The following is a 13587-nucleotide window of genomic DNA, read 5'->3' as shown; positions in this document are numbered from 1 at the left end:
TATAGAGAGATAGAAGGAGCTTTAACTGTGAAAATAGGAGGGTTTTAGAGAAGCCCTATTGTGGCCGTCTACGGAATTCGAGAATTGAGGAAGACCTTATCGTCTGAGAGTTTTTTTATTTATTATTGAGTGTTTCACCGTCAAACGTTAAAAGTTTGACGTATCTTGGAGAGTGGTGACTCGTGATTCATGGACCCAAGTTTAGAAATTGTTGCAACTTGCAAATTAGTCCTCAATAACAATTGCAGTAAAGGTTTTCGATTTGTTTAATTTCTACAAACAAGTGCTTAATTTATTTTGTTTATATTTATTGAGTTGAGTCTTAAACCTTTCAATTGTGGGGAAAAGTACACACGTAGTGGTGAGAATGGGCCGTGTTGATATGGTCCATCCGGGCTCAACTTAGCCCATATGCCCACATGTGACTAGCTAAAAATTGTTAGACCGTAGACTTTTATACATGAATCACGAAGTCACAAACTTTACTGTTACTTGCCTATTCACACTCAAGCTTCATTTATTTCAACAAGTCATGTTACTGGTATAAAATTAGTTGATAAAATTGATTTACAAAACAATATTTACACCAATCATTTTAAAAACACTTTTTAAAATTGGAAATTAAAGTTCAAGATTCTACAAACACTTGTTTTGTTAATCATTTTTGTCAACTTGTTTTGTACAACTAAATTAATTGTATTTCAACCATTCTCTTGCATTGCTTTCGAATGCTTTCAATCTAGACGTAACATAATAATTAAGATATATGTCAATATAGTTTGCTGTACAATGCAGTACAACTTGTACAATATGATTGTGAAGATATTAAAATTGCTACGACGCTGCGAAATCAAGATATTATTATATAATCATAATGAATAATGTTAGGTGTACAACAATTTATACAGTTTTCTCACATGTAATGGGTTTCGCGATTAATCGTGAGACCCACTCATGTGAGATGGTTGTGAAACTTGTTGTATGCAAGTGTTGTACAAGCATCAAAACCCAATCATGTTAGTCACTCATAAAATTAACATAAATTTATAATCATATTATGAACAAAATAAGAAACAAGTACATGTCAATGGCCTGGGGGCACCATTGGAAATAAATTAAGATAGGACCAAAAAAACACACTTTAGAAAGAAGCTACGCATGTAGTGAACACGATTTCGGTTTTGTAAACCAAACCTACCGAACCGGTTACAATAGGGACTCTTGAGGGTAGCAACTCCGATGAAATTCTCGCCGGAGAAGACATCTATACATCACTTTTTCAGCAGCCATCTTAAGATTGCATCGCTTCACATCTAGAAGAAGAATTTGTTTCGTGGGCATGGAGAAGCTGAAATCAATAATTCCAGACCCACTAAAACAGATAATTTCTGAAAGCAATCCCGATGACCTGTCTTTCACGTGCAGTTCACTCCTTGAATTCTTCAACCACTTGCCCCTCTTTCACCAAGTACAACTTCCCGATTAACGCGTGTATTTGTGTATATATGTATATTTTATATTTATACGCTGCATATGAAAGCTGAAACCATACAACTTGTTTGTCTTTTAGTTACTAATTTTACTTTTGCTATTTTTAGATGGTTAGAGACTTGACAGACCCTGAAATGGGACTATGCGCGAAGAACAAGGAGGCTGCTTTGAAAGACAAAGCAAAGGGCAATGAGTGCTTCTCCAAAAGGGATTATCCAAATGCTTTGCATTTCTACTCACAGGTCCAAAAAAAGTTTAATTTTTTATACAACTTATTCGAGACAGGAGAAAATAAAGGGAAACGCACAAATTTTGGCCCCAGTATTCTGTTGCATGGGTGGTTTATTCAGTTGACTTGACTTGATTTTGACGAACTATTATTTATTTGACGAAAATAGTAATACTGCTATTACTTGGAAGTGCGATACAAGTTGGTTAAATAGAAGATAAAGAAAGAGGGATGAAAAAGATTAATTTCACAAGTTTATTTGTTTACTGATCATTGATTCATGTTAGTGTTTATGTACTTGAATGAAAATAAACTAGCCCTTAAAAATGTATTCCAGACAGGAACAATGAACAAAGGGAAAAAAAAGGAAAAGAATTAGTCGAATGGGAGTTCTATATTCATTTCTAGCTAGTGTACCTTATTTCTTACAATTTCAATTGTGTGTATTTATTTATAATGGGGCCATTTTGTTATCAAGTATTCAGTAAAGACTTCAGGTAATGGTGTTTCTTTCTTTCGTTTCTTTAACAACTTATTGTGCTTCAAATGATAAATTCTAAGCATGATCTTCTTGTTTCTTGAATGGATGGAATAGGCTCTGCGCGTTGCTCCAACAGATGCTGAAGATATGGAGAAAAATCTGGTTGGAATGCTATATGTGAATCGTGCATCAGCTTTGCATGTGAGTCATATTCAATCTGAGGATGTGCACTTCAATTAGACCAAATTAACCATGCTTATTTTTCTAGACATAGGGCTGGAAAATATGCTTCATATCCTATTTTGTGTTTAAACAAAGCTTGGTCTTACGGATGGTTAATCGATGTTTAGTTTTCCAAACTATTCTTCTTAGTTGAATGAGCTAAGAATACTCTGCAGAAAAGGAATTGCATACTGATCGAAATGCTTCCATTGTGCATTAGTAGCTCTAAGCACATGGAGGACATGGAAATAAGGGAAAAAAAAAGGAAATGTATACTTAGGACGAAGAAAATTGATAAATATATTGCTTGCGCTAATATATTTTTTCAATCTTTGTTTTGTTCACTAATTTTTTTATGTTATCTTCAGAAAATGGGACTATTTTTGGAATGTCTACGAGATTCCAGCAGGGCTCTTACAATATCCCCTAGCTCTGCGAAGGTAAAATAATTCATCAGTATCTATGCTGACACCTATGTGTCTGGAAACTTTCTGGATTCTGGTGTTGATTTTTCTTTTGTTTTTTTGGGAAAGACATTTGGATAGTTTTAGAAGAAAATCTTTCCTTTTGCCTCCAAAAACCTATATGCTATCCCTTGTCACCATCATTCTAAAGTAATTATCAGAAATGCTTGTCATTGTTACAATTAGAGTGTGTAAGCCTGTCAATTGGAAGTCTCTGTTGGAGCTATTGTCTGTTGACTTGTTTCTTTGGCTTGGAAAAATGTCAACGAGTCATTGTAAATCTATATAAATTAAATTCACAAGGAATGGAAGCACATATTGCCATTTTATTTTTGGATTTCTGCTATGTCATGCAACTTTGGTTGAATTCTTTTAAATAATCTTACTGTAGGCCTGGTTTAGGAGGGCTAAGGCCAATGCTTCGTTGGGAAATTATAAAGATGCAACTGAAGACTTGAATGTATCACTGAAGATGGAGACATCTTTGAACGGAAAAAGACAGATAGAAAGTGAATTGAGGATGATCTTGGACCAATCCAAGCAGATAAGTGGTATGCTGGAGGAACCAAATGATGGAAACTCCGAAATCCTTGGTGGTATCTTCACTCTTAGAATTCTCTCCTTAATAAACTTCACGTCTATTCTTTTACATTTATTGTATAATTAGTAATTCACTAGTTTTATTCCAAGCTGCTGCATTTTCTCGGCGCTTGGGAAATCACTTGTCTGCAGCAATCTGTGTTTATAAAACACTCTTTAAGTTTTGATTTTAAGTATTGAAGAAAAGTTCCGTATATGATTGATGTCATTTGTGAATAATTGGTCATTTGACATCTTTTTCCACTCAAACCAAGTGTGATGGATAGATACTTTGACTTGCAATTAACGAGTCATGTATGGCTGGTATTTACGCCTCTCCTAACCTACAATGGGTGTGTGACCTTCAGTTCTTGAGACAAACTTTTTTTACATATATATATAAAAGAAGGGACGTGTCATGCTGCAGATTATTGAGTTATTTGATTACTGTTACATGATTTTTATTAAGTGGATCTTCCCTAAATCTTTTCCATTGGGACTTGGGGTTCCATCCCAAAAGGTTAACCCACTAGTAGTAGAGGACATATGATTGAAGTACAGAAAAAAGTGGTCGGCTTTATTTCTGAACCGCCTAATTCTGGGCTGGGTGCCAAAAGGAGTGCCTAATTTTTATTTTTTTAATTATAATATATTTTGTCCATTTTTTCAGTTTCTAAGGTTGAATAAGCTAATTAACTAAAAGGAATAGTTACTTAATAAATTATAAATGGTATTAGAATGATTAAAATAATATTAGAATTAGGAAAACGCCTAGCCTTGTAAGGCTTGAGGTTTGACTATGCCATGCCTCGTGCCTTTTAAAACCTTGGTCATTACTCCCCTCAAGCAATGACCTCTTCCATCCATCTCCTTTCAGTTCAACCAGATTCACATATCCATTGGCGTCTAATCTCACAGAGTTCATTATCTTGTAATATCCTGCCATTGCAATTAAATGGGGTCCACACTTTCTTCCTAATCTTCTGAACCTGTTTGAAGATTTATGTTGTGCATCTACACGGTTAAGTATGGAACAGGGCTCTTATCCAGTTGTTCGGACTTGGGTTCCATCCCAAAAGTTTAACCAATTAGGAGTAGCCCAATCTCCTTAGATACCCAAGATCATTCCACTATCTACATGATGTAGGACATTTGATAGCATATCTCCAACATTTTTGTTTTATTATTTGTTTATGATGCCTTAGCTTCATCATCTTTTTCCTTTTCGGCCATGTGCAACAATAGGTTGTTTTACTTCCTTAATGTCTTATAATGTAGGTCTTATTTGACAGATGAACCACTCCAAATAAAGTTACACTCTGTTTGTACAGCAACGAAAGGAAGGGGAATGGCTTCTTTAAGTGACATACCTCAAGCCACTTTAATTCATAAAGAAGATCCTTATGCTGCGGTATTAGTTAAATCTTTGTTGACAGCAAAGTTATTGGACTATATTATTATTTGGATCCATTTCTATCCTTAAAATAATTTCTAAAATCACGTCTTTTTTAAGACTGAATTGTGCCACTCTTGTAGTCTTGCAATCACTATTTAGCAAGTTGGGTGCTTGCATCACGTTGCTTTTCTATCATATTTCTTGGCTAATTACTTAATGCATTGCCAAGTTGTTGGTTAAAACCATATCCCGTTGCCACTTATAAGACAGGCCAAATTCCTTCATGAATTTGGTTTTCAAAATGTCTTCTTTCTTACACAAAGTGCTATGCAGATCATATTGAAGCAGTGCCGAGATACTCACTGTCACTTCTGCTTCAACGAACTACCAGCTGATACTGTGCCCTGTACATCTTGTTCTGTACCGTTATACTGCTCAGTCCAATGTCAATTGCAAGCGGGAGGATATGATCTTTGCAACCATCTGAGAAGATGTGAATTTCCTGAAAATTTATCAGATGAGCTTGAAGATTATGTTAGACAAGTTACTTCAGTTGGTATTTTTAGTTCAAATAATGAGCACAGTGCAGAACATAGACATGAATGTCAAGGTGTGCATTGGCCTGCCGTCTTGCCATCTGACATAGTTCTGGCCAGCCGTGTCATGATGAGATATACGCAGCAACAAGGTCACTGTAGTGTTGATTTTAACATCCATGGAATTCTGGTATTTGTAAAAAAGTAATTGCTTTAATTTATGTTTTATCTTCTCATTTTGGGAAAGCATTTCACATGGCAACTGATGGTCTTGTTTATTTCTAGGATCTTTGTCACAACTACGGAAAACTTTCTCCTGAGAGTAAATTGGAGTTGCATATCTATTCTATTATTCTGTCATACTGCCTTGAGCATATTTGTGAATTGAAACTTCTCAGGAGTGCAGTTATTGCTTCACAGGTAATAGCCACTACTTTTGGTATTTGACTTTATGGAGAACGAAGAATATTCTCTCACCAATGAATTAGAATAACTGGGAAAATTAATTATGATCAATAATATTGGGTATAATTTCTACAATTAAATGATAAGACAGTTTTGGGCATGTTGGAGCTAGTTTTTGCTCTCCCAAAAGCTCTTAGATTTTTGTGCGACACACTCGTCCATGGACAATTTGAATATCAGTCTATGCCTTGAACTATTAGCCTATAAGTCGCTGTATACTGTAATTATGTCATGTTTGCTCAAATTGCTATTTAAATAGATATGGGATCTGACTGAATCTGTCTTTTCATTCTTTCTACTTTTATTGACTATGCCAAAAAGACAGGAGACAAAAATCACATTTTGGTAACATCTTTTCATGGACATGTCATCATTTTACCAGAAACCTAAATGTTTTTGGTGTTGAAATTTTGATGGAACTCTATGTTGCTTGTTATATAAATTTCTACCACATTACGCCATAATTTTTCTTTCGATTTCTTAATGCAGATTGTTATACTTCTATCGCAAATCAGGGTCAATTCCATGGCAATTGTCCGTATGAAAATTCCAGATTTAAAGGGACGTTTGGATCATGACATAACAAGTACTGTGGAACAGGTGTTTGATACTTTTCCTCAGTATTGCCACATTTCTGGAAGAGTTTTTGCCGAACGATCATTAAGAAACAAATGATAGAAACAAATGATATACCATAACTTCACTTGAACATTGTTCAATGTGAATGACTGAGCAATGCCATCTTAAAATAGAAATATTAAAAATTTAATTCTGCTTAGGAGTCCTTAGATGCAGATTGATTTTACATCAAATAAAAACAATTGTATGCACAAAGGATGCAAGCTCTTCATTGCAGTGGAACCAATGGAGCAAGGAAATGAAAGCATAATTACATTTTGAGTCGAAGTATACATTTTTGCATAATGACATTTCGAGTTGTATCTATTTTCCTGTTTTGGATATTCCTTCGCAACAGAAGTTGTATAGTAAATAATTAGAAGTATTCTACGGTCCTTTTCCTTTACTTTTTGGGAGGGGATGTGTGTGTCTTATGTCGAGCATAGTCACGCCCTGTGTATGTTAAAAAGTTTTCAAAAACCTCATATTTTCTCTCCCTATCAGTCACTTCTTCAGGAAGGAACCATGTATACATAAAGATTCTGTTGGATTTTATATACAATAATAGAGAAGTGAAAGAGATACATCAACACAAGTATTTAACGTGGTTAAGCTATATGCCTATGTCCACAAGGAGTGGAGCGGAGAGGAGATATTTTATTCAGTAGGAATAATAGGGTTACATCATCAATATTTATGCTAGCCCTAACCCCAGCCCAATCCCATACAAGACTTTAGGGGCCAGTATAAGAAAATATTGCCGTACATCAGCCAATTTGACCCAATTAACATGTGGTTTCACTCTATATGAGCCACATACACAACAAATTCATAGACAAAGATTCATCTTTTGACTAATAATAGTACATCTGACACAATGGGATCTCAAGTTCCCTTTGTAGGGTCTTCTTTTCCAATCAAAATCGCCTGTTTTTATATTTATGTAACCAAATGAATATTGTGCTGTTTACACTGTCAATTTGGTTGAAGCACAATGCTATAGATTTAATATTCTAGTAGCGTGTTTAATGACATTTTCAGGTAAGAGTGGGTCAAGCCGTATATGCAGTTGGCAGTTTCTTCAACCACTCCTGCCAGCCAAATGTTCATGCATATTTCCTTTCACGCACTCTCTACGTACGAGCAACAGAATTTGTAGCAACAGGACACGAATTAGAGCTCTCTTATGGCCCACAGGTTTTTCTATTAATTTAATATTCCCTCTTTGTCCCCCCTGTGCTGCTAAATGTTGGAATGTGTATTTATCAGTTTGTCAACGTTCCAAGATATGCTACTTCAGAGTAGTCATATTCTCTCTAAATTGGTTATGACTTTTATGCTTGAAATTTCTGTTGTGCTGAGTAATAACAACTCGAAGTGCTTTCTTCACTAACCATTATTTGTCTGTAGACATAAAGGTATCTGTTTGGAAGTAAGAAGCCACTTTGACATATCTTCTTTGAATAATTCTCTTAAAAAAGCGGAGCCCCTGGCCCTTTGATTGCAGGGTCCCAAATGAATTGGCTTGTTTGTAAAAGCTTTCTTGTTAGAAGGTATATCAGTGCATGGTACCATCCTGCAAGAACTCTCGAGCATTCTATTGAAACTCGTCTTTTTCATCATAAATTATATGCTTGCCCTTGAAATGACTAGGAACAATAGGGAAATCCCAATTTACACTTCCACTACAATCAAATAGAAAGATGACAGAGATAGTAATTTGTTTTGCAGGTTGGACAGTGTGCCTGCAAAGACCGTCAGCAGTTGTTGAAAGATCGATACTTATTTATCTGTCAATGTAGTGGTTGTGCTCGTCTAAATCCATCTGATCTTTTCATAAGTGCTTATCGGTGTACTAAACCAAATTGTTATGGAGTAGTCCTGGATGGCTGTGTTGCCAAATATGAGAAACAGAAACTTAACAACTCGTGTGGTACCCTTGAAACTCGGAGGACTCTTAAGCAGGCATTGTTCTTCATGTGTTATCTTCATTATTTTCTACAGTAAAACATGTTCATATGTAATCTTCATCATTTTCTAGAGTAAATAACACTCTTTTTCTGAGAAGGCTATTAACGATACCTTTCTGTTTCGTTTAAAGATTTAACTTGGAAAGGGAACGGACTCGCCTGTTAGAATTCGCACGTGTTTTTTATCCTCTCTTTTGAATTCACATGAGCAGCTAGTTTTACTTTAAATTTACAATTATAATCATCCAACATTTTTATACATTTTTTCTACTTGACAGGATAATTTTTGCGGTCGATAATATCACATTTACATCAGATTATGTACACACACACACACACACACTATGAGATCATGATTACATTAAAGTTGTGAACGACTAATTTTTTTTTTTCATCGTCTGACTTTGAATTTCCTGATACATAGAAGGCTGATATGCTTGATGATGACATCAAAAAAGTGGCTCATCACTTGTTTAGACAAACTTGTCAAAATGGTCAGTGTGAGCCGGGGCGTTGTTGGAGTTGTGGTTCATATCATGATATAGAAGCTTCACGAGCAACGATTGTCAAAGCTGAGATTTGTGTCAGCAGGTATTATTGATCATAAACATGCCAATAGTTATCTGTATTTAATTGTGTACACAATCATAATTTTTATGATATAATTACATCAGTAATAGAATGTGCATGGGTCTTTATGTGTGCATATGCACATCTAAGATGTATAGGTACACTACTAATCCTATGCTTCTTTGACGTATAATATTCATCAGGTTGCAAGAAGCTATAGCTTCCAATGGAGTCCCATTTACTGCACTTTTGGATGCCTTGAAATCTATTGATATTCTCAGAATGCATTTGCATCCATACAACAAGAGAATAGCTGAGGTGAGTTATAAAGGAACGGTAAGCTTTGCTTGTGTATGAATGACGTGATGTGTTTTTGCTAACATTATATTCATCCTACTGGAGATCTTTTGCATATTGCTTGCTCTTTAATACTATGAACCATGGATAAGAATTGTGACTTTAGTTAACTCAATATTTTAAAACGTGGCCGGGCATTGACCTAGAAAAGGGGCAAGGGTCAATGGGTTCAATTAGGATGGAACTGGAAGTCAAACATAAATAAATAAATATACACTACAAGTACTCGCAAACCTAAGTTAATTTTCATCAAAATAAGACAAAAACCTAATATTTAAGGTTCTGTGATGTCAAGGACATTCCAGCATAGCTTTTTATATGTCAACTGTCAAGGCCCAATCCCTCCTTATCAAGCAATGTTCTTTTGCTTCCTTAAGTTTTTCCTAAAAACTCAACTGAAAAGCCAGTCAACTCATGATCGGTCTAACTGATTCTTGGTTGAACTGGTTGATTCACCAAGTTAACCTAGCCCAGTTGAACCTGCAGGTTGACTCGTTTTTGTACTGCTTTTTCTTATATTATTTTAGTTTATAGCCAGACCAGTTTTCGGGCTGATTCCTAGTTTTGTGGTAACCGTCTAGGCCTCGCTCATTTTATGATACCGTTTAACATTATCAGGTGGAGGACAATGTCGCCCAAGCATTTTGTCTAGTTGGGGACTTGCAAGCTGCACTAGACCATTGTCGAGCTTCAGTTGAGGTAACCTCTGTTTCATATGGTCTATTAAGAAGAAAGATTTTGTTGGGGAAATATTAAAGTTTTTGATATATTCTTTTATAAAGTGTTATAACAATTAACAAGCTAGTAATTTGCTGCACCATTGTGTTATCGTTTCCTTGGACTATTTTGGCAATGTTTGGTGGGGAGGATTGGATATTACACAGTGTTATTAAACCTGGACCGGACCGGCCAGTTCAGTCTGGAAACTGGCGAACCATTCCTTGGTCCGGTCCGGGTGACTCAATTGTTTCCATGTGCAATTAACCCATTACTAACTCGCCTGAACCGCCCGGTTTTCGAAAACCCGCCTGACCAATTTTAAGTGAACCGGACGGCCCACAGATTTTCATATAAACTCAGATAACCTGAAAAATTTCCAATTTCCATCGTCTTCTACAGCTCTGCTAAACCAAAAAACTGAAAACCCTTCTGCCATCTTCTACAGATCCTTTCCCATGAATCTAAATCTTCAGATTCAAGTTGGATTAAATGAAAGAAGAACATGTAAGTCTAGAATTTAAGATTTTTGTTGATGAGTTTCAAATTTGCACCATTGAGATATATGAAAATAAGATTTTTTGTGCAACTTTAATTTCAAATTTGGAGCTGTCTTATGGGAGAATGATTTTAGCATAAATAGTCACCTGTTAGCTTCCCATGGAAAATAAGAGATTCCCCTCATTTTAAATAACAATTTGCCATATTACGGGTAATGCGTAAATTTAAAAATTGCTGTTGATGACTGCTTCAATCTTTAGACGATTGTAGTAACTTCGGACAATGGTCCTTTAGTTTTCTTTCTTGATGAATTTTTATTTCTTTAGGCTAATAATGGGTACCGTGTTGTTTTATGGATGGGTAATGTATAAATGAAAATATGATGTTCTTGATGATGAATTTGTTTTTATAGGTGAATGCTTTAACTTGGAATGCATAAGTTCACGATGGTTATTTGATTTCTTGCTTGATGAGTGTTTTGTATATGGGTTCTTACTGGATTCTTGTTGAACGTTGACATGTTGTTTTTGGTCACTACTCACTAGTTGTTGATTTTGATGTTGCAAATGGATTTTTCATAATATGTGATCTAGTGTTTGTTGAATTTTTTCACAAGGTTGTTCTTTAGGCACCAAAATAACATAAATTAATTTAGTTGGTAGTAGAAAATGTCGGAATTTATCATAAAATAGAAATAGTTCATATATATATTTGATGAGAATTGACCCACCGGTCGAACCACCGTGTCGCTATTTGAACCACTGACCCACGGACCCATTGCATTGTCCGAGTTGGTGTCCGGGTTGGATCTGATAACTATGATATTACATGATTGAACGGGGAGTATTGAATTACACTCAACATTATTAAAGAAAAAAGAAGTTAAAATCTTATTATTCAAGTGTTCAATCCTGTCCAATAGTGTAATCCAAACTTGCAATTTTAATATTTTTTTGAAGCATAGTGTCCCAAGTCGAAATGGCAACATAAGCTCTTCATTTATTTACTCTCATTGATATTTCTTGTAGCCCAATGTAATATGCTTGAGTTTCTAACATTCTTGCAGTTTAATGAGCTTTAACTTTTAATGAATGATAGTATTTTGTCAACAGATCCTTGAAAAGCTCTATGACCCAAACCACATTGTCATCGGAAACGAATTGATTAAACTAATATCCGTTCAGCTATCCATGGGTCACGACATTGCTGCAGATGACCTGGATCGATTGGCTGCAATATTTTCCCGATATTATGGATCACATGCAGAGATCATATTTCCACATTTGCAGTACCTTAAACAGAGAAACCTACAAACTTCTTGACCAAAAGTAGCCAGCCATTCTTATGTTGTGCTGGATCAGTAAGCAACATGGCTCTACCCCTCCATGAATATTGTCAATGCTGTGTGTGTTTTGCATTTGTTATGCCAATCGTTCTGTCTGTCGAACCCACCAACCAACCCCCGCATCCCCATCAAAGAATACTGTTGAAATCTCGTTCCCGTTATATAATGGTTATTTTTTACTTTTGGTTCGATCTCCGTTGATGTTAGTATGCAAATGGGTGTTTCGTCTCCTTACGGTTAAATAGAGTGGGTTTCCAATCATGCTTTGTAAATTATGGTTGATAGAACATCTTCAAGAGACTCTAATTATAAAAAAATATTTTATGCATAATTATAGAGAACATTTTTAAATTTGGAGAGATTTTTATATGCACTTCAACATTGCTTTCTATTTTGACACTTTATTTTATTTTTTCGAACTGTACATTTATTGATTTCTCCTAATCTCTCATTCAATATATTTTTTTATATGCTAACCATCAATTAATTCAAATGTGATTTGAATAATTTAAATTGCAGAGTACTGGAATTTGTAATTTATTAAACACTATCATTGTTAATTAAGAATAGGGAGTTAGTTTGACTATTTAAATCTACCCTTTAAATCTTAAAAAATTGAAATAGAGTTTCTTGGAGCTTATTTTTAAATATTGGCTCCCTAAACTGAACATACTTCCATTTGTCTCTTGGGTCAGCTATTTTTCTATCTTTATGCCAAATGTTTATAAAATTCCTCGGTGCATGTTTGGCTATATATTCACGAAGCCTCTCTATTCCATCTTGTCTATGATGGGCAACTCTAAAAAGGCTCACATAATAGACCATGAAATACTAGATACCTCGCTGCAGTATTCTCATAAATGGGACTGACAAACTTGCTTCTTTCGCTACTTTAGAACACCGAGAGCATATCTATAGTCGAGTGTTATCTAATCATCTTTACGGAAGATGTTATGAATGCATCTTTGGTACTCCAAAGATCAACATAGTTCTTTTTCTTACAACTAGTCTTCGTCTCGTGCGTTGTACGAGTATTGTATTTATTATGTTATTATTAGTGTGGAATGTGTAGAATTTATATTATCCAAAAATTGTCAATACTGGTGCAACTCTTTACCATTGGGATAATAATCACCGGAGTGCATGGTGTTGGAATTCAGAAGTCAGAACAATAATTTGATTTTAGCATCAGAATGTTCATGTTAATTTATAAATGTTTTCACGGTACATCTATATGATAAACGAGAATGTTATAGTTTTGTAATTCAACAAGCTCAACAGGGCTAGCATACTGGAAAAGGTCAAGTCCAGATGGTAATCTAGCCATGAAAATTAGCTATAAGCAAGACACGGGGAGATGAAGTAGGTGACCACTCGATAAACTGAACGGAATCACGTAGAGAATCTGCCAAAATGTCGATGATTACAGACCACAATCCAAAAATAAAGATTGTAAATATAAAAAATGGATTAATAAATTGTCAAACATAGTTACATCAATTTGAAGAATTTCAAGAACTTGAGTTACTAAGAAGAATGGTGATAACTTTGTCAATAAACATCATGAAATTAATAGGTCAGAACCATCATTTTCTCAAACCCACAATCAAACATATAGAATAAAGGCACCAAAATCCATAAATTTT

The 13587-nt window shown here is 35.1% G+C and overlaps 1 protein-coding gene across 4 annotated transcripts; it reads left to right on the top strand.

Annotated features, from left to right (window-relative positions):
- Positions 1-1128: 1128 nt before the first annotated feature.
- LOC111405533 (SET and MYND domain-containing protein 4) lies at positions 1129-12272 on the top strand. Of its 4 annotated transcripts, none has more exons than XM_023034472.1 (15): positions 1129-1468; positions 1599-1733; positions 2316-2402; positions 2792-2863; positions 3279-3483; positions 4759-4877; positions 5196-5588; positions 5684-5818; positions 6353-6463; positions 7523-7678; positions 8213-8446; positions 8876-9042; positions 9225-9339; positions 9997-10077; positions 11009-11177. In XM_023034472.1, the coding sequence occupies exons 1-15, from the start codon at positions 1340-1342 to the stop codon at positions 11033-11035; spliced, it is 2166 nt and encodes a 721-aa protein (XP_022890240.1). In that variant the 5' UTR covers positions 1129-1339; the 3' UTR covers positions 11036-11177. The 4 variants fall into 4 exon arrangements, with proteins under 4 accessions (XP_022890240.1, XP_022890238.1, XP_022890239.1 ...); XM_023034470.1 differs by lacking the exon at positions 11009-11177 and adding an exon at positions 11709-12272 and having other exon boundaries at positions 1131-1468; positions 3279-3480; XM_023034471.1 differs by lacking the exon at positions 11009-11177 and adding an exon at positions 11709-12272 and having other exon boundaries at positions 1131-1468; positions 8879-9042.
- Positions 12273-13587: the final 1315 nt, after the last annotated feature.

This window comes from Olea europaea, chromosome 12 (assembly GCF_002742605.1).
Source record: "Olea europaea var. sylvestris chromosome 12, O_europaea_v1, whole genome shotgun sequence".
Classification (NCBI taxonomy): Eukaryota; Viridiplantae; Streptophyta; class Magnoliopsida; order Lamiales; family Oleaceae; genus Olea; species Olea europaea.
Note: the sequence above shows the minus strand (reverse complement) of the source record. Positions and strands in the feature narration are given on the sequence as shown.

Excerpts from the sequence above, each read along its gene's own strand:
- LOC111405533 (XM_023034469.1), top strand. The coding sequence starts at position 1,340 with ATGGAGAAGCTGAAATCAATAATTCCAGACCCACTAAAACAGATAATT. Across the intron at positions 4,878-5,195 it reads AAGAAGATCCTTATGCTGCG|ATCATATTGAAGCAGTGCCG; the intron begins GTATTAGTTAAA and ends AGTGCTATGCAG. Across the intron at positions 8,447-8,875 it reads CTCGGAGGACTCTTAAGCAG|AAGGCTGATATGCTTGATGA; the intron begins GCATTGTTCTTC and ends CCTGATACATAG.